Here is a 21,325-nt window from a genome sequence, read left to right as displayed (position 1 = left end):
TACTGCATCACCTTGTACATTACCAGGAAGATCTACTGCACTTTTTCCCAGTCATCCTTGTAAACATTTCTACATTTTTTTTTACGATGTTCTAGGAGAAAACACAGGCCCTTTCGGCTCAGCAGCAATTGGAGAGCATATTTCAGGAGATTAATAAAGCCAACCAGAGTGTTCTTATTTTCTAAGTTCGGTGGTTGGTTTTCCATCTTCGCCTTCACCAGCTACTTGTCAGCCAGACAAAGAGGGAAGGAGGGGAGCAGGAGAGAGCAGAGGTGATGGGAGATGAAAAGGAAGGCACGTGAGTTACCAGGGAGGGCACGTGGAACTCGGGAGGAGCCGGCCTCAAGATCCCATGTTTGTGTCTCCGATGATTCTGGGAATTTGAGAGCTATTCCCCTGATGCACCCCTCTTTTCACACGGGGCTTGGAGGAGAATGGGGGATGTTTCTAAGCTCACAGGAGATCAGGCATGGGAGACACACAGAGATGCCTCTTGGGTAGCTTTGAAACTGTGTGTCTGAGATCTCCAGTTGCTTCCAGAGCTTCCCAGGGGAGATGGGAATCGAGGCACCCCTCCATTCAAAACCCCCACTTCCACCAGCAGCTTCCTGTTAGACTCTTCATCTTGGCCTCTCACATTATGTTTCACTTCCAGAAAGGCCTCTACAGCTGGTGGTTATTTGCGGACACCTCCCGTTGAGAGGTGAAGGAGGTGCAGCCTCTGCTGTGAGTGAGTCGGGGGTATCGCAGGGGCTGGCCCAGCTGTGGGATGCGTGGCTGGTCCCATTGTTCCCTGCGGACGGTTAGTAGCAGAGGTCGCTGTCGTGGGCACTGGTAGACAAGAAGACCCCATGCTGGGCTGTGGGACCCTCATACGTGGTGGGGATTCTGAATTCCCAATCCAAGAGAGGGGGCAGCAGCCACATCCTGAGCCCTCAGTACCTTTATTTCATTCGATAACGGGCCTGCTTCACTTCTATTTGTGCACCAGCCCACTGTCCCTGGAGGGATCGGCGGAGAGAGCGACGCCCAGGCGTCGTGAGAGGGCCTAGTGCTTGGGAGCTCAGGCCCTCAAGTCGGGTAGCCTGGGCTCCAGTCTCCTGGCTGTGCCTCCCTCACAATGTGTCCAGGATCTAGGGATTTCCCTTGCTCTGCCTCAGTTTCCTCATCTCTAAAATGGGGCTAATGGCAGAACCCACCTAAGAGTTGTTTGTGAGGATTAAAGGCGAGATGCTGAGTAAGTGCTTACACCTATAAATTGCCTTGTTGTTCCTCATGGGTACAGATACCCACCTGTGCCCATGGTGTGACCTTGAATGAGTTCATTAACATCTCAGAGCCCTGACTTTCCAGATGTAAAATGTCTGATGGGTGGTCTCAAAGGTTCCTCCTAGCTCTGAAATTCTAGGGCTTTTGGATTCTAACAGGAGAGCTGGAGGGAGGAAAGGAGGAAGGGGGGAGGGAGGCAGAAAGAGAGAGAGAGAGAGAGAGAGAGAGAGTGAGGATGAATGTGTAAGAGCAGGTGCCTTAAGCAGAAGGGAAAATTCCCTAAGTGACAAGAAGCTCTGAGTTCACCAAAATTCTTAACCAAGATAAGAAGGATGTAACTGATGTTGGAAAGATTGTTATGAGATTAATAAAAGTGATTAAGGGATTAAGACTTCTCAAAAAAGATAGTGAAGGGACCACCAATGGGAAAATCCTCCCTCACCCTCGGTACTCGGCCTCTCTCCTTGATTTTAAGTCCTCAGTCGTGCTGGCATCTAACAAAATGGTCTCAGCAGACAATCAAATAGAATCCTGGCTTAAGCTCATCTTAGATATTGGAGAAGGTCCCCTGTGTCATATTTATATATCTATTTATACACACACACATATTTATACATACATATATAGTCAAATGACATTTTCTTTCTGGGAATGCCCAGAGGAGTTTAAGGAATGCCTTGCGGGCCTGGGTTTTGGGTCGGGGTTAATTAGCGAGGCTGGCCTACTGAGCTTGGAGAAAGCTGCGTCCTGGTTGTGAATCAGGCATCGTAAGGAAGTCAGGGTGTGTTGGGGGCCGTGGGGAGGCTGTCTAGTAACTGAATGATCCTGATGATCTCAACCTGCTCCCTGAGCCTCAGCTTTCCCACCTGTGCACAGGGGACAAGGATGCTCTCTGTGATGGAACTGAGAGACGCAATGAGTGGGGAAACACTTTGCAAAGGAATTGCTGGGATTCCCATGCACAGTGCTTGCCAACACCCCTTCACTGGAAGATTCTAGGCTGCTCTGTGGTTCTGGAATAACAAACAGGAGGCTGGACTGGCCACTCCGCTTTCAGCAGTGGGCTCTGAGGGAGACACGTGATCAGCCCCAGGGCTTTGAAGCCCGGCTGCTCCTCGGGCGAGCTTGGCCCCCGGGGCATGTGGGAAAGGACGCTGAGCACCAATTCCGGGACCAGCTGTGTGTCCTTAGCTATGTTCAGGTGACAGGAGATAAAGGAGGCCGGATGTGGAGGCTCCTTACAATGGGAAGAAGCTCATCAGACCCCCAGGTTCCATCGTGAGCCCCCAGGGGCTGGCGGCGTCTGAGAAGTGCTAACTCAGAGTGGACAGGGAAATTCAGTCTGGCACAGAGAGACTCAGTCTCCTGGCCTGGGAGAGCAGGACCCTCCAGCCCTACTCACACGACTTCCCAGTCCCTCAGCCCCCGACAGTCACAGCACAGTCTCAACAGCGTCTCTGGGGGGACAGGGATGGCTATCACGTTGCTGCTGCTGGCGGCTTCCCAGCAGTTGGGAGGAACAGTTACTGCTGGTTCAGCCTCCATGGACCACCCCAGCGAGCTTGAGGAGGGAGAGGCAAAGGCAGGGGACAGCCACAGTCCCAATAACACAGTGATGAGTCAGTGGGCTCCATGCAGGCACCCAGCCCGGAGCAGAGTGATCGACGCTGGGAGCTGATTGCTCCTGGTGGGACTGAGGCTGTCTGGGAGATAAACACCCAGGGATGATGGTACAGTAGGGTGGGGAGTCTGTTCAGAGATGGGGGCACCTGTGCCCCTGCTCAGGGCAGAGAAGCCATCTAGCAGGGAAGGTGGGCAGGCTTGGCCATGAGTGTCTCTGCTGCTGAGGTTGGCCATGCTCCCTGCACAGACAGGCTGAGCCCTGTGGACCCAGGCCCCACTCCACAGTCCAGTGAGGGGAGCCCGGACTTAGACCTGGGCTTCTCAACCTTAGCACGAATGACATTTGGGCTGGATCATTCTTTGTCAAGGGGGTGTGCTGTCCGGTGCACTATAAGGTGTTTAACATCCCTAGCCTCTGACCACTAGATGCCGGTAGCATCCGCCACCCCCAGATTTGTAATAACCAAAAAATGTCCCCTAATGTTCCCTGGGGCACCGACTTGACCCACGGCTCTCTCTCCTTGGGCCCACATTCCCTCTCACCCCAGCTGCTGTGTTCTGTGCCTCTTCAGGATGATACACACTACAAATCCCATGGGCCAACCGAAGCAAAGTTTATTCTGACCCACCTTGGCAGAATGCTCTAAGCCGGGGACCTGTGGGTTGTGATCTGAGCTAGGATAAGCTGACTGACAGAAGAGGGGCGCTGCGGGCTGAGGTGCTGCTACAGGGGCAGCCAGGCCTCTCTGGGACACCCCATATCCTGGGAAGAGAGAAGGAACAAAGAGTCACATTTGGTCTCCATCCTTTCCTATTGCTCCAGCCTCCACACTGGCCTCCCTGCCTCCAGGCTCTCTCTCTCTCACCCATTTTCATCTTGGCAGCTAGAGCCATCCCCAGCACAGGCAATCAGATCACATCAGAGTCTCGTGTGCAAACCTGCTATGGCTCCCTGTGGGCTGAAGATCAGAGCCCTTTGTCAGTTTTGAATATCCTTCATTTTTTGGTGCAGGCCAACCTAAAATCATCAAAATAAAGGCCATAGCTAAAAGATGTAAAGGAAGTAATCCATGTAACATCATGGTCAGGTCTCAATAAACGTAAACAGTTACCATCGTGATTCTCATCATGTGTGTAACAGTGCACAGCCCACAGCACTCTGCAGAAAGAATTAGAGCAGGGAGTAGCTGGGAGCAGGGCTTAGGGGGTTCACAGCATGTAAAACTCAGTCTCTGGGGTTAGACAGGCCTGAGTTTGAATCCCAGCTCTGCTCTGTGATCTCTGCCAGGTTACTTGACCTCTCTGAGCTTTAGTTACAACTTTTCAATAAAAAGTGGTAAAAAACCCCCTGATTTTCCACATTGGTTGTGAGAACAAAATGATATATGTCAGATATGAAATCACAGTGTGTGGTATACAGTAGGCACTCACTACTTATTATGGCAAAAACTCATGAATCATTTGATCCTCACAACACCTAGTGAGATGGACATTGTTGCTCTCCCAATGTAAAGACAAGGAAACTGAGGCTGGAGGGTGGCGGGACTTGTGCAAGGCATCCCGGCCTTAGTTTTTTTTTTTTTTTTTTTGCAGTACACGGGCCTCTCACTGTTGTGGCCTCTCCCGTTACGGAGCACAGGCTCCGGACGCGCAGGCTCAGCGGCCATGGCTCACCGGCCCAGCCGCTCCGCGGCATGCGGGATCCTCCCGGACCGGGGCACGAACCCGTGTCCCCCGCGTCGACAGGCAGACTCTCAACCACTGCGCCGCCAGGGAAGCCCAACTGGCCTTAGTTTTGACCCAGGGCCACCAGACCTCCCTGTCTGCTCCTTTGCAGACTGATTCCCTGAGGCCCCAGGGAAAGCTGGGCACCTGGAACATTGTCCCCAAGGGCTTTCCTGAAACTGAGTTAAGACAGAGGAAGCAACTTAGAAAGTGGGAAACTGTCAGGTCCCCTCCAGGCCCCCAGTGTTTGCAGCTTGTATCTGAGCAAAGCTGAATCAGGCAGCAAAGAAGCCGCTCCTGAGAGGACTGCTGTGTGGGAAGAACGAGGTCTCCGCCAACCCATTGGAGGCCCCTGGCACCACTCTCCTCTGACATGAAGGAAATGTGCCCAGACAGGGCAGCCGGGCCAGAGTCCTGCCACTTAGAGGGAGATTTAGAGGAAGCAAGTGGGAAGGCCAGACACACTGGCTGCTGAATTTACTGGTCTTTTCAGCAAGGTCGGCAGGAGGGCCCTTCAGCTCTGGGCTCTTGTCTGCAGCCAAGATCCCTGAGTTGGTGACTGTGTCCAAGGTCTCCCTGTCTCCCTGTCTCCCTGCACAACGAGGCTGGGCAGAAGAAGCTAACTAGCTTGTGTCCTGGAAACTTTGGGGTGATTCATGGTTATTGCACCATGGAATTTCAAAGCATGGCCGTCTGCCAGGGATTCTGCTTTGAAAGTTAAAAGCGCAGGGGAGCCCTCATCCAAGTGTGTCCTGAGTGCTCACTGGGTACCAGGCGCAACTAGCCAACTTAATGGCCCTGAAACTGTCAGCATTATCCTGTTTCACAGACATGGATGTCTCAGAGATGGGCTGTGTCTCTGATCCACGGATATGTATGTATGCATACATATGGGCTACTAAACTCATCGCTTTAAATAGCTGAAGTTTACAGAGATGAGCTAAGTTGCAAAGAGCCCCCCAGTTTATAAGAAATTGAGACTTTCCTATAAACGCCTCCATTTTCTCCCCTGCGAAATGGGTATATTACTATTACTTACCTCACAGGTTGCTGACGATATTCCCCAAGATGATGGGTGTATAATTGTTAGCAGTGATCCAGGCACATGGCAGGTCCTCCATAAATGCCAGCAGGTGCTGTTCTTCCTGTTTTAATCGGAATGGACTAAAGAAACAAAAACAGGGGTATAAACTTTTCCAGAAGCACACTGTTAAAACAGTTTGTTCTTTCATTAGGCAGCAAATATTTATTGAAAAATTGCTCTGTGCTAGGCTCTGTCCTAAGATGTAGGGTTATGGAAATGAACAGGGCGTGGGATTGTTTTCATGACTTTGAGCAATGAATTACAAAATAAATAGATTAATAGACTACCCTACAAAATGCCAAAGAACAGGTTCTGTGGGCATAAATGATAGGAGGCTTGGCTTGAGGAGTCAAGGAGTGAACTCCACAGTAAGTGATTAAATTTGAGAGCTGGAAGATAAGTAGGTGTAAAATTGGTAGAAATAAAGTGTGTGCATGTATATGTGTGTATGTGTGTGTGTGTGTTTATTTGAGGATAGTTCTGAGCATTTCACACCCAGAGAACAGCATGTGCAAAGGTCCTCAGGTAGGAAGGAATTTGGTGCACTTCAGAAATTCAGAGGTCAGAATAATGGAGGTAAGAGAGAGAGGCAAAGGTCAGGTTAAGCTCTGCAATGTCATCTCCCACCCCATCCCCACCCCACCTTCCCTTCCTGGGATCCATGGAGTAGGTCCCCATCCTCCATAGTCAGTACATCTCACTAATTCCATGCTCATCATACCCTCAAGTATATCAGATTCATAACCACATATCTGTATCCTTGACCAGAATAGGACCAGAAGGGCAGAGATGGGAGTCATTTATCTTGGTAAGTGAAACCCTATCCCTAGACCTATGACATCATAGCTAACTCGAACTATTGTGCCTGGGTGAATGAATGAATGAATAAGTGAGTGAATGACTAAATGGCTGCTTGCAAATGCTGGGAATTAAATGCCATCAGCACGTCTGCACACATGTTCTACTATAAAAACAGTAAATAGGCATCGTGAGGGTTAGAGAAAAGAGATAAGCAAAAAATAAGATAAAAACATCATGTTCCTACTTTCCAGAGATTGCCTTTGTTAATACCTTAGTATGTATGTATCCATCCATCTGATCTATCTATCTAATCTATCCATCCATCTTTATCTATCTATCTATGTATGTCTATCTATCCATCCATCTTATCTATCTATATCTACCTATCTAATCTGTCCATCCATCCATCTTATCTGTCTGTCTATTTACCTGTCTATCTATCCATCCATCGATCTATCTTTTACTAAAATGTAATCATACTGTCAGGCTTTGTAACCTGCCTTTTTAGTTACCCATCCCCACATTGCCATGAACTCTTATCTAATAACTAGTCTACATCCAAATCCCCCTTCTATCCCCCAAGCCTCCCTTTGAGTTCCTTCTGCAGAATGTCCCTCCTTCTGGGTTAAGCTGGTGCTTCTCTGTGGTTTCATTTGCCTTGTTGCCCTATCCCCTGTATTGCACAGAGCAGACACTGGTTCTAAAGGCTGAATGGATTCATGGTAGCTTCTTATGACTAGAGCCTTTCACCAGGAGTACTGCATTCTTCTTATAGCCTCAGGAGAACAGTGACTTCTGCAGGACCCTTTTTTCGTGATGTAAAATGAAACTGGCCCTGGGTTGGGATGATGAGTGTCATCTCCACCATGCACGTATGTGTTTCCCCTTGAGACGATAAAATGGCATGTGTACAGGGGTCCAAATCTCCCTCAACCATACACCTAATGATTTTAACACCAAATAATAATGTTGCCTGAATCCGTTATTTCACTGGGAGGTGGCTGAATACTGGTTTACTCATTTTGCATGATTTCCTTTTCATTATTAGTGAGTGTTCTCTAGGGCAATAGATCTTCCCTCCTCAACCAGGTTAGTGGTTATTATGAAATACAGTCGGAATTGTTTTTTTCTGCTTTGTCAGGGCAATGACTGTAAGGTGATCTTATTTTAGCCACCTGTGCTGGATTATTTAACCCAGTGTGTCTGGGAATGGGGCTTCCTTGTTGTACCCTCATGGTGATTTTTTAAAGACAATTATTCCAGGGAAAAGTTAAATAAGAAGAGACAGGAGTGTAAAATCAGAGATCTCAAGAGCTATAAAGTTCCTTTAAAGTCCTTCTTGGTTGATGTGTTAATATCCTATGGACCAACACTCTTAAACTTTACTATGCTCACCAGTCACCTGGGGGTCCTGGCAGAGAGAAGATGCCGATTCCACGTATCCGAGGGTCCTAGGATCTGAATTTCTAACTAGCTTCCCTGGGATGCTTATGCTATGGGTACGCACACCACACTTTGAGTAGCAAGGCGCTAGAACGTTGCAACTAAGCCTCCTTCCGACTTCTGCTTGGGAGTTTTCTGAACGGTCTTCACAGCCCTACATCATCTGGCCCCATCCACACTTCCAGCCACAGAATCAGCATTCTAAATTATGCGTTAAAGATTAAGAGCCATGGTTACACCATGCATCTTACATGGATTGGCTAATTTTTGCTGACATGTACATATCTAACTCCATAGACAAAAAGGAGTGAGAATTTGAGCGTCTGCATACTTATAAATACGAAATATCCCTCGGTTAAAGACTTCTCTGTCTGCCTCTCACATGTATGTCCCAATTCACCTGCATAGCAACCTTCACTCTCCATTTCCCTCCCCGAGAAGGTTCTGGCTTCTTCTCTCTGGAGATGTTCAAATTGAGCTTGAGTTTATCTCTATAAACACTTCACCTTATAAAAGAAAATAGCAACAACATGTCTCCTTCTGAGCTGTTGCTGTTGAATCGTTTGACAAGGTTTGCAGAGAGTGCCTTTTAAAAGGCCCCCAAAGTAGCTCTTCTAGAAGATGACTAACATGGGTTGGGAGACGGCTGCAGGCACTGACCTGGGCATCAGGGAACCTGGTTGTTGACCCCATTCTGCCATTTTCTTTGGGTAACTTCACAGTCTCCTCCTTCCACCCCAGCCCCTCATTCTGTTTGTCATTCAATAACTTTATCACACATCTATTATGTGCCAGACCTGGTCTGAAGAGGTTGCAGCAGGGAACAAAGCAGACACAATGGTCCTGGCCCTTGTGGGGCTTGTGCTCGGGACAGGGACACAGCATGGAGCTGGTGATCATATGATGACAAAGCTTACTTTTGAAAAAATTTGTCTTTTGTTTTTTAATTGAAGTATAGTTAATTTACAATATTGTGTTAGTTTCAGGTGTACAGCAAAGTGATACAGTTATATAAATATATATATATATATACTTTTTCAGATTCTTTTCCATTGTAGGTTATTACAAGATATTGAATATAGTTCCCTGTGCTATACACTAGGACCTTGTTGTTTATCTATTTTATAAATAGTAGCTTGAATCTGCCAATCCCAAACTCCTAATTTATCCCTCCCCTTCCCTTTCCCCTTTGGTAACCACAGGTTTGTTTTCTGTGTCTGCGAGTCTCTTCCTGTTTTGTAAATAAGTTCATTTGTATCGTTTTTTACATTCCACATATCAGGGATGTCATATGATATTTGTCTTTCTCTGTCTCACTTACTTCACTTAGGGTGATAATCTGTAGGCCCATCCATGTTGCCACAAGTGGCATTATTTCGTGGGTTTTTTGGGGCTTTTTTTTACCGCTGAGTAGTGTTCCATTGTATATATACCACACCTTCTTCATCCATTCCTCTGTTGATGGACACTTACGTTGCTTCCCTAAAGCTTACTTTTGATCAATGTCACACAGATGAGCGATGTAGGTTGCTATGAGTAGAGCCAAGGTAGGAGATGGGGATGGAGTGGGAGAACTCAGGGGGCCGAGGAAGTGCAGGTGTCATTGCCCACAAGCCTGGAGGGCTAAGTGAAGGAGGGAGGCAGAGTGAGGTCCCCAAGGAAGCAGGTGTGGCTTCAGTGTCAGCACCTTCCATGACCCCTGCCCCTTTACCACCCTGTTCCACTGTGTTCGGTGCCCAGGGCAGTGACCCCGTGGCTTTGACAGCATCCATGGCTTCAGGTTCGTCAGGCTATGGGGAGACAGTAGTAGATGGAAGGGTTGGAGGAAACTGGGGTGGGGTATTGACTCCTGCAGCTCCCCCGCTGCAGGGACACCATAAGCAAGGTATTATCTGAACACCTGAAGAGGACCCTCCGGCCGGCCCCCTCCCCAGGTCCCTTCCAGGCGTGGAGTGGTCCTTGTGGGCTTTCTTCCACCCTTGGAAATAGTTTCTTTATCAAAGTCTCCTGAAGTGAGCCAACCTGGGGTCCTGCCTGATACAGTTCAGAGCCCACAGGGCTTGTAGACGCCCACCCTGTGGGCAGGGGGACTCTGCTGAGGGTCCACAGAGGGTGAATGCCTCATCCAATTTGTATGACTTTTATAACTTTCTGTGTTGATATAATTTCACACTTATAGAAAAGTTGCTAGAATAGTACTGTTATGGGTTGAATTGTGTTTCCCCCACCAAAAAAAAGAGATATTGAAGTGCTAACCCCCAATACCTCAGAATGTAACCTTGTTTAGAAACAGGGTCTTTACAGAAGGAGTCAAGTTAAAATAAGGTCGTTAGGGTGGATCCAAATCAACATGACTGTGTCCTTATAAAAAAGGGAAATGTGGGGACAGGGACAGTCATGCACAGAGGGAAGAGATACAGGGAGGAGGCCATGGGAAGGTCGGGGTGATGCCAGCGAACATCTGGGGATTCTAGAACCTACAAGAGGCAAGGAAACATCCTCCCCTATAGGGTACAGAGGAAGCAGGGCTCTGCTGACCCCTTGTCTCAGACTTCTAGCCTCCAGAGCTGTGAGACAGGAAGTTCCTGTTGTTCTGAGCCACCCGGTTTTGGGTACTTTGTTATAGCAAAGTACTCCCCAGGAAACTAATAAAAGTACAAAGGAGTTCTGTTTACTTTTCACCAGCTTCACCAATTGTAAACGTTCACCAATTGTCACATTTCTTGATTTTCTCACTAAATTTAAATATATGTGTATATTAATTAGATACATAATAGATTAGATACATAGAAGTAGATTATATATATCTCTATATATACTATACGACATATACTATAGGTATATTATAGGTATACTATAGATATATAAAGTATTAGATATATTTATTAATATATGTATTAGTATATTACTAATGTATTAATACATAATTGTGTACTTATGCTAATATATTACTATAAATAATGTGTTACGTATTAGACATATGTATATAATGAATATATATGTTAGTATAGTATTAAATATATAGTCAGTACTAATATATAACACATGGTACATATCATACATATATACTTATATACAATATATATAAATAGTTTTTTTCTGAACCATATGATGTAAGTTGAGTGCTGATTCCCTTCTCTAGAGTGACAAAATCTGGTTTGCCTGGGATTTTCCTAGCTCTAGCACTGAAAGTCCCACACCCTGGGACCCCTCAGAGTCGTGAGCAAACTGGGACTGTTGGTCACCCAACTGTTAAATATTTCAGAGTGTATTTCCTAAATGTAAGAGCAATCTCGTACATAACCACAGCACAATTATCAAATTCAGGCCATTTACCATTGCTATCATGCGTTAGCCTGTACCACAGTCCCATTCAAATCCCACCAATCGTCCCAATAAGCCCTTTACAACTATTTCCCCATCCTCATCTCCAGGGCTAGACCCAATCCAGGATTATTTAGGTATCATGTTTCTTGAGTTGCTTCTGGATGTCCAGATATTTCTTCTAGAACAGTTTCTGAGTCTTTTTGTGTGGTTGTGTGTGTGTGACCTCAGTAATGGATTACAGACCACTGACTAAAGTAAGAAGCCATTCTGATAATAAGTAGATGCACAGAAGAGAAGGCACAGATCTGCTCTGCAGTAGACAACCAGCTAATAAATGCGGAGAAATAATGGAGTTACAAAACCAGCATTTTGCAGCCATCATGGCATTAGTAGATTCAGGTGGCTGTCTTCCATGGATTCTAAAACAGGAGTAAAAGTGGGATGAGAATGGGGATTTATGGTTTGGAAGTCGCTGGGTAGAGATTTCGGTCAGGGCCCCAAATCGTTCACAGTAGAAGTGATTTGCTTTCCCAGGTCTTGCCTCATGGGAACATCAGCTCCCTGAGGCTGGTGGCCCTTTTGCCCACTGCGGTAGCCCCAGTACCTCGCCAAGTATCGGAGACATAGCAGATGCTCAATACATACTTGTAAACTGAACGAGGGACTGGACTAGGAAGGTCTCTTAGGGGCAGGGGTTGGGAAAGTAGAAATGGTTCTGCTTCATCTGTTGTACTTCCCTTTCCCACAAGTGCGTGTTTTCTTCAGTACAGTGTTCCAAAGCAGAAGCGGTGGTGGGCGTCCACTCTCTTAAATGTTAACTGTGTAATAAACATGAATCACCAAAAAGTGCTTTTAAAATAAGGTTAATGGAGCTGCGTTTATTCCATTTTGTTGCATGGTTAACTAGATGCAAATAATTACTAGCGCCACATTTATGGACGCTCGTTTTAAGGTTATTGTATGTAGCTCTGTGAAGTGAAGGCTTTTGTTTTTCCCTCTTGGTTTTATAGGGCACTGTGGAATAGAATGTTCAATAAAGGCCTGCTACAAAGGGGTACCCATCCTGGAGGATGACTCCCCAATGCCCAGGCCCCCTGTGCTAATTCCTATCGGGGACCCAACCTATCCCAGGCTGGGCCATGCCTTTCATATCCTGCATGAACCAAATGCAGGAGTGAAGTGTGGTCCCCTGGGTGTTTCAAGAGAAGAGGGGACAGCTGACATGTCACTTGTCACTTCCCCTGTCAACATTATTGTTACCTGTTTGGAATTAGGGACCATGCCAGCCCACCCCACCCCCTCCTTTTTCTCTGCAGCGTGCAGAGCTGAGTGCTTAATCGACATTTGCATAAAATGCCATAAATCATAGGATCTTAAAGCTGCAGAAAGGCTGAGAGGTCAACCAAGTGATGAACAGGAAAGCCTGAACGGCCGGGGAAGCCAAGGAGTCAGGAAGAGAGACAGGTGGCTGCCGGTGTGCATGCCTTTTGGTCACTGCCTCGTTTCATACTCACCTTGCCCTGCGGAGCCAGGATTGCCGTGTCCACTTGGCAGATGGGAACACCGAGGCACACAATGATGGCCGGCCTGGGATTCTCAGCAGGATCTGATCTGACTGACCCCAGGCTTCACGCTCTGTCCATGGGGCCTCACGGGAACCTGGGGATCTGGTCATCTGGGGATGCATGACTGAGCCTCCGTTTCTCCACCTGTGAACTGCTTGTGGACACGTTCTGTAAATGAGTTACACAAAGAGTGGAAAACTGAGTCGTCAGCACGCTGACAGAGAATGGGGTACCCAGAGAACCCTGGCTCTGTCCCTGGCAGGGATCAGAGGCAAAGAAAAGAGTTACAAATGTGGGAGTCAGACAGAACTAGGTCAAGTGCTACCTTTTCTGTGTGATTACTGCGTGAACTCGGGCAGGTAACTTTATCTGCTCTTCTACCTTCGCTTCATAAATGTCCAGAGTCGTGGTCACGTGCGGTCAGAGGTCTGACTGTCTGGGTTTAAACGGCTCTGCCACAGATGATCTGTATGACTCCACACAAGTGGTTTCTCATCATTGTCATCGTCATCACCACCATCTACATCCTCCTCCTCCTCTTCATCAGCACCATCATCGGTATCACCACCGTCATCATCAAGGTACAGTGCGCATGTGATACAATACATAAATCTAAATGCAGAGCCTGAAGAGTTTTTACATCCTCCTACCCTGTGTAACCACCACCAAGATCAGGTTCTAGAGCACTTTCAGCCACCCAGCAGCCCCTGCCCTTGGCCCTCCCAGTCCACCCTGCCCTCCGTCCCCAGAAGTAATCACTGCTCTATTGTCATCACATAGTTCTGCTTCTGAACTTCATACGGATGGAACCACGCGGTGCCTTCCTTTGTGTCTGGCTTCTTTCACTCAGCAGCATGTCTGAGATGCATCCACGAAGCTGCGGCTGCACAAGCCCATTCTTTCTCATTGATGTATGGTATTCTGTGGTGTGACTTCACCACAGTGTGTTTATCCGTTCTTCTGTTGATGGACATATGGGTTATTTCTAATATTTAGCTCTTACAAATAAAGATCCTATGAACATTCTTGTGCACATCTTTGGCGTCCCTAAATACGTGTTTTTTAGGAGTCTACACTTAGGAGTGGAACTACCAAGTCATAGTTTAGACCCATATTCAGCATAAGGAAATGTTAGTGTAAGGGTTTTATCTCCTCTGTTCCTCCCCTTCCTCGTCTGTAAAATGGTGCCAACCTCTTAAGGCCGTTGTGAGGATTAAATGTAGAATAAGATGTACAGCTAGATATCAATTATGTAAAGTTTCAAAACCTGCATGAACAACAAAATATAATGTGTACGGCTACATAATTGTGTAATAAACATTTTAAAAATCTATTGACGTAGTAAACTCCAAATATAAACTCCTGGTTGGAAAGTAGAAGAAAAAACTGGGATCAGGGTATGTGCATGGGGACCTCAGCTACAGCTGTGACGTCTTGTTCCAGTAGAAAAAGATCTGGAGCAAATAGAGCATGCAGTTAAGATTTTTAAAAGCTAGTGTTTATTATATTTTCTGTATTCTTGCCTGTATGTTTGAAATACTTTTCATTTAAAAAAAACATTATTACTAAAATGTAATATTGGGGCTTCCCTGGTGGCGCAGTGGTTGAGAGTCTGCCTGCCGATGCAGGGGACACGGGTTCGTGCCCCGGTCCGGGAGGATCCCACATGCCGCGGAGCGGCTGGGCCCGTGAGCCATGGCTGCTGAGCCTGCGTGTCCAGAGCCTGTGCTCCGCAATGGGAGAGGCCACAACAGTGAGAGGCCCCGCCAAAAAAAAAAAAAAAAAAGTAATATTAATCTCCAAAATATTAATACTATGTAATGGTTTGTAACCTGCTTAGGATACAGTATGCAACTAAGTGCTAGCTATTATTATCATTAATACAAAGAGCCCATTGTACATGTAATTTTCACCCTTCTTCTTGCTGGGTAATTCACACCTCAAAAACTTGGTCCAGTGTGGATCCAGCTCTCACACTGTTGCTGGCACAAAGGAGGCCCTCAGTAAACCCTAGCTCTGGACATTTTCTTAAGATGATCAGAAGCCACCAAGCATGGCGGTTTTGACTAAATATGTCAGCCGTTCCGTGTGTCCAACTCCAATCACACTAGGAAACAAAGACCCCAGGAAATCTGTGCATTGGAGGGAGCCGTGGAATGCATGCTCCCAGCTCAGCCCAAGAACCTGGCCAGCTGAGTTATTCTTTTTCTCTCGAGACCTGCACGGGGTACCCAACAGCCAAGCTGCCCTTGACAACAGGCTCGGGCTCTAACAAATGCGATGCTGGAACTATTTATTTTCCAAACGTGTTTGAATTTTGACTCATTGTGGAGATGCAGTTGGGAATAAAAAATGACCAGGAAACACACACACACACACACACACACACACACACACACACACACATGTTCACACCTACAGAGAATAAGCCAATAGCAACCACCCTTCCTAGGAAAAAATGGAAAAGATGAAGATAAGCAAAAGAAGCTTTTTCGTATCACTTCAATTAAGAGGAACAAAATAGTCCCCAGGCATACATGAGTGTGTTTGTGTATGTGTGTGTCTGTGTGTGCACCTGTGTGTTTGAATTGAAAGGGGAGAGATTAGATGGAGAGGGAACAGAGCGCTTAGGGGACTTCCTTGGCCCCCAACCCTTAACCAAAAAGATGCTTCTTGACTTGCATTCCACAAGCTGGCTGGACAGAATAAACGTGGATTTTATTTTAATAATGTCTTAGGCATGACAAGGGTTCCTTGGATCTAGCAGAATGGGTGCCCTGCCCTGGCATAGTGTGTAGCATGCAGGATGAAATGTTGTTTCTGGGCTCTGGTGAAAGTGGAGCAGAGGAAGCAGTTGTGCCTCTAATTGCTCCATCGCGGGCTTGGTTTACAGTGATATCCATGCCCTGGCCTCCAGTAGATCAGCATCATAAAAAGAGAGAGAAATAGCAGCCCATTAGGACGGGAAGCAGGGATGCTGGAGAGCAGGTGGACAGGAGCTCCACACTTAGGTCAGCTCTGCCAGTTGAATTTCACTGGTGAAATCTTGGGGACAATGAGGGGTTTCTTCTGCCCAAAATAAATGGCATTTGGAGCCTTTGGGTTTGAGATCTGCCTCTGCCACTTCTAAACTATGTGCTGGCCCCCTTGAAACTCAGTTTGTCCATCTGCAAAATGGGGCAATGCCATCTGCCCTGGGTTAGGGTGACAACTATAATGAAGGATGTCTAACACCATGTCTGGCACAGTGCCACTAATGCTGACTGGGTCTTATTTTTAGAGGAAAGTAAGATTCAGACTCTCTGAGCAGGCAATCTTGTAGGAAAGACATCACGTCCAATTGGGACCAATAGAAAGGGGCTCAAGATTGTGGAGCTCTCTGTAAGAAAGGCAGCCAGGTGCTGCTGGGCACTTGTCTGAAATGCAGCTGGAGCTGGTGCAAATGGCAAACTGGGCTGAATTCTCCAACGTACCTGATTCTTCTCATCAGCAACGGTGACCAGGGGAAGCAGAGGAAACTCTTTGTTAATCTCCTAATAAGCACCTACCACCTTCCATGTGTTTTACACACACTGTCTCATGTAATATTTTATCCTTATAATGATGCTATTTTCCTCTCTGCTGGACATCTATTGGTTTTACAGCCTAGCTTCCAATCCTCCTTTCTGCTAAAGATACATTTATACATTTTATTCCAGAATGAAGTCCCCATATGCTTCTGAGAGTGCTGTTCTGTGCCTGCTATGGGAGAGCAGGAGTCTGGCCATGACTTAGGCCTGACTAGTCAATGTATGCCATTCCTCTGGTGGCAGTGATTGACAGAGATGAGCATGTGACATATGACAGAAGCGAGGCTCAATTGCAGGATGTTAGCTGGAACTACTGGGAAAGGGATGGTCTTTCAGTGACAATTGCTAAACTGGGAGGATATAGGTTTGGAGCTGCTGGCACCCTTTTTGTTACCATGAGGTAAGGTCTTGCCTAAGAATGAAACCAACACAAAGAAGTCAGAGTAGAGATGAGTCAGATGTTTTTAATACTGTTTCATTTTAAAATGGTTTACAGTTGTTCACAAGGAGTTGCAAAAGTAGTAATACTTCACCCAGTTTCGTCCAATGATAATATTTTACATAACCATAGTAAAATTATCAAGACCAGGAACATGACATTAGTACAATGCTATTAACTTGAATACAACCTGATTTGGATGTCACTAGTTGTATGGGAACTTTTTGGGGTGGGTGTATAGTTCTATGAAATTCTATCACATATGAGTATTTGTCACCATGAACAAGGTGTAGAGCGTATCCATCACCACAAAGAAACTCCCTCAAGCAACCCCCAAATGGTCACACCCCACCCCACCCTTAATGCCTGGCAACCCCTGATCTGTTCTTTAGAGCTATAACTGTGTCACTATGAGAATATTCATATATAGCATTCTTTTCTTCATCTTTGAATATTTCCATCTTCCAGATGAATCATATATAGCACATGAACTTTCAGGAGTGGCTTTTTTTTCACTCAGCACAATGCCCTTGAGATCCATCCAAGGTGTTACATGTATCAATAGTTTGCTCCTTTTCATTGCTGAGTAGTATTCCTTTGAAAGGATGTACCATCGTTTGCTTAACCCTTCACCCACTGAAGGCCAAGTTATTTCCTGTTTGTGGGTATTAGGAATGAAACTGGTGTGAACATCCATGTACAGGTTTTTATGCGAAGATAAGTTTCATTTCTCTACAATAAATACCCAAGAGTGAGATTGCTGGATTATATGCTAAGTGTATTTTAACTTTATAAGAAACTGTCAAACTGTTTTCCAGAACAGTCCCCCAACAGCAGATTGGGGGGCATATGACCTTCTTCTTGCCCATGTTCTCCTGATAGGCAACACCGCATTTGTCCCTGGATCACAGAAAACATACACTTTCCCCCTTCAGCGTCTGTACTTAGGAGCAAATGTGAAATGAGATTCACAACTTGCATTCAAAAACAACTTTTATTTTTTCTGATTATAAACAAGATGTTTGGTCATGGCAAAAGCACAGGCAGACCTCGGAGATATTGTGGGTATGGTTCCAGATCACCGCAATAAAGCAAACATTGCAATAATGCGAATCACACAAAATGTTTGGTTTCCCCATGCATATAAAGGCTATGTTTACACTACATAGTAGTCTGTTAAGTGTGCCATAGCATTATGTCTAAAAACCAATGTACATACTTTAATTTAAAATAACGCTTTTGGAAAAATGGTGCCAATAGACTTGCTCGAAGCAGGGTTGCCACAAACCTTCAGTTTGTAAAAAATTCAGTATCTGTGAAGCACGGCAGAACAAGGTGTGCCTGTATTTGGAAAATTCAGCAAAGGGTAAAGAAGAACTAAAAATCTCCCATAAACTCACGCCCCAGGTGAAACCACCCTTGGGATTTCAGTGTTGGAATCTCAAGGTTCATCCTCACCATCCTCTTTAAACGTCTACAAGTCACCATTCATCCTTGGCCGGTGGGGTGGGTGCCAGGTTTTCTCTTTCCTTTAATAAGAAGGGAACTGAAACAAAACAAGATAAAAGATTGGAGGGGAAAATACGCCCCAGGCCTTGTCTGCTTCTCTCTTATCGGCCTGCCTTCACGGAGCAGGAGTTTCCTCTTACGGCTCTCAGAATAGACACTCTTCTAGTCCTGCCACGCGCCTCCAGGCCAAGCAGCCCATTCTTACCAGCAGAAGCACCTGGTGCATTGTGGGAGAGCCGGCTGAGTGGGGACCCTTCCCAAGAGATTCCCCGACTGGGCCCAGGGCCAGCTGCCCTGCTGATCCGGAGTTGATTTTTGCTTCTCTTTGCAGCCTTCCCTCGCTTAAAGAAGGCTCTGGGCCGAATAGAAATGACTTGCTGGGGTGGTGAGCCCCAGAGGGACACCCTCTGTGATTGTCCCCAGATCTCTTCAGAAGCCCCTGGGCTGGGAGGGGTGAGGAAGTTGAGGTCATTAGTGAGGGGAGAGTGGACTCTAGGGAACATGAGAATACACCTGTACACTCTGCGGCCCAGCAGTAGAGACTTCAGATCCACGAGGACCTGTGATGGCTTTATCCCCTCGGGATCCCTGGCATTCTGATGACTATGATTTTTACTGTATATATATATATATATATATATTTTTTTTTTTTTTTTTTTCCCCATAGTTGGGGAAATTGATTCAAGTTCATGGTGATAATTCTAATCTGCTAGTGTTTCTCCATTTTCAAAATCTCAGGTCTGGTCACTGTCACATTTCATCTTTGAAATGACCCTTACCGTGGTTGCAATTATTTTTTCAGGTTTATAGTTGAGAAAGAGGAGGCAGGCACAGAGGGGTGAAAGGACTGACTCAAGGTCACATCGCCGGGAAGCGGCAGAGCGAGGGTTCTGACCTACCAGTGCCTGCCTGCTTCTGACTTCCTGCTCTTTCCAGCACCCCGGGTCTCAGTTTCCCCGTCGGCACAGAAGGCGGATTCATCTAGATCCTTCCTATGGCTCCGTCTCCTTAGAACTTTTTGATGCCCGTGTTTCAGAATCAAATACTTGCAAAATCCAGCTTAGAGAGGGGCCTTGACCCCTGGAACTGAAAACTTGAACAGAGTCAAGTGTGAATTTGCTAAAATGGGAGAGAACTGGCCCAAATCCAGCCTATCACATGCTGGAGGTGGGTGGCAGGACAGTAAGGCACCCGGCAGAAAGTGCAGGCAGTCAAACAGGAGAGAAGGGAGATGCCTGAGCAGTGCATTTACAATCAGTTATTGCTTTGGGGAAGAAAATCACGATTAATATTTTTTAAATGTAAGGAGAACGGAAACTTATCAACAAAAGTCAGCAGAGAGCCTCCTGTCTAGAAAATCCACTCAATGTTTGGCCAAAATGGTTCTAAACATCTCTCCGCACATTTGTATTTCTAGATGAAGAACAGTTTGCAAATGTGCGTCACCCTTGTCTCTGGTCATGGTGTGACCTAACCCTGGCAAGCTGGATTCTTTATCCATGTCAGTAAATGACTATCCTTAATAGTCATGGTTTCAGCACGTTCCAGTATTGGAATACATCGCAGTTGTTGAACTAGTGCCCTGTTGATGGATATTTAAGTGGTTTCCAAATGTTTGCTATTGTGAGCAACCCAAAGCTCAAATGATTTCTAGATGGAAGACATTGTAGATATAAGTGATATAGATATAGATGCATGTGTAGGTGTAGGAATCGGTATTGATACCTATCGGTACGCATTGATATCAGTATGAGTTTTAACCACTGGCATCACAGTTTATTTTATAATGAGGGCTTGCTTTTTGGAGGGGTAGGTAGCTTGCCAACTGGGCAATATTGATGTGGAAGCTTGAAACCGTCTCTCTTCTTCTCATAAGGCAACATGGGCTGAGGGGCAAACACATAGTAAGTTCTCAGTAATCATCCCTTTCCCCTTCTCCTGCCAGCCTCACTTCAGAGACAACAAAGAGGCAGCATTCCTTGAATAATTCATTCAGAAATCCAAACAAGGACTTCACACCTCCTATGCGCCAGATTCTATGCTAGGCATTTGGGACGCAGCCATGGAAAAGGCAGGGACCTCACTTTCCAGGGGCTCCGGGCCAGGGAGAGATGCCCAGATGAAGGGCGAGGTGGGATTTAATAGCAGTGTGAAGAGTTCACGCGAGGAGCCATGAACAAGGTCAAGAGTGACTGTCGTGGTTTGGGGGATGGGTGGGCATGGTCTGGAAATACGTTCTGGCATCAGAGACACCAAAACTAGGCTTGCAGGGGGATGATGGGAGTTTGCGGGTGGGAAGTGCACTTCAACAGGATGGAAGAGAATAGAAAAGGCAGTGGATGAAGCAAAGATAAAGTGGCTGGAACATGGTGGTTTTCTTGCAAATGGCGGGTGGATGAGCTGCTCTGACTCATTACTTCGGTGATGGGGTGGGGATAAGGTGCCTACAGGCCTGGGACAGGATCAAAGGTGAGGATGTGGAAAGCAGGAGACACTGCCCTGTCTCTAGGTGCTGGGCACCAGGGGACAGTGTCCTGTGAGGGTGTGGGTCATATGTGGACAGCTCATATAATTTTTCAGGGGGAGGGGAAAATCATATCTTTGACAAAACCCCTCCTGATTTTTAAATATTGGCAAGGGATCCAATCTAAAAACCAAATGAAGTATCAGCAACCATAAAAACAACTAAAAAACCAACAACTCCACAAGATGCCTTGTAAAGACTAAACAGAAGGCATCCTGGTGACAAAATTGTACCCAAAGGACCCTGGTTGACCTCCCCAGGGATGTGTGACCTTCAAAGACACCCTCCAAATACAAGCTTCAGAAAAGATAAGCCCCTTCCATGTGGCTGGGTTTATTTTTAAAGCAAGGTTTCCTTGTTTGTGTTCAACTCGATGGGTGGAGAAAATAATTAGAATTGATTTCTCTGCACCCACCAAGGAAGAGAATACAAGGCAACTTGCATCTC

At 46.2% G+C, this 21,325-nt stretch overlaps 1 protein-coding gene across 1 annotated transcript in view; it reads left to right on the top strand.

Annotated features, from left to right (window-relative positions):
* Positions 1–13,307: 13,307 nt before the first annotated feature.
* LOC113630075 (uncharacterized) overlaps positions 13,308–21,325 on the top strand; it is a 41,342-nt gene continuing 33,324 nt past the window's right edge. The window contains 1 exon segment of the mRNA XM_027125283.1: positions 13,308–13,418. Within this exon segment, the coding sequence (XP_026981084.1) occupies positions 13,308–13,418 (111 nt within the window).

Source organism: Aethalodelphis obliquidens, unplaced genomic scaffold, assembly GCF_003676395.1.
Source record: "Aethalodelphis obliquidens isolate GAN/ISIS:26980383/991018 unplaced genomic scaffold, ASM367639v1 scaffold28, whole genome shotgun sequence".
NCBI lineage: Eukaryota > Metazoa > Chordata > Mammalia > Artiodactyla > Delphinidae > Aethalodelphis > Aethalodelphis obliquidens.
The sequence above is the reverse complement of the archived record's forward strand: the minus strand, read 5'-3'. Positions and strand labels throughout refer to the sequence as shown.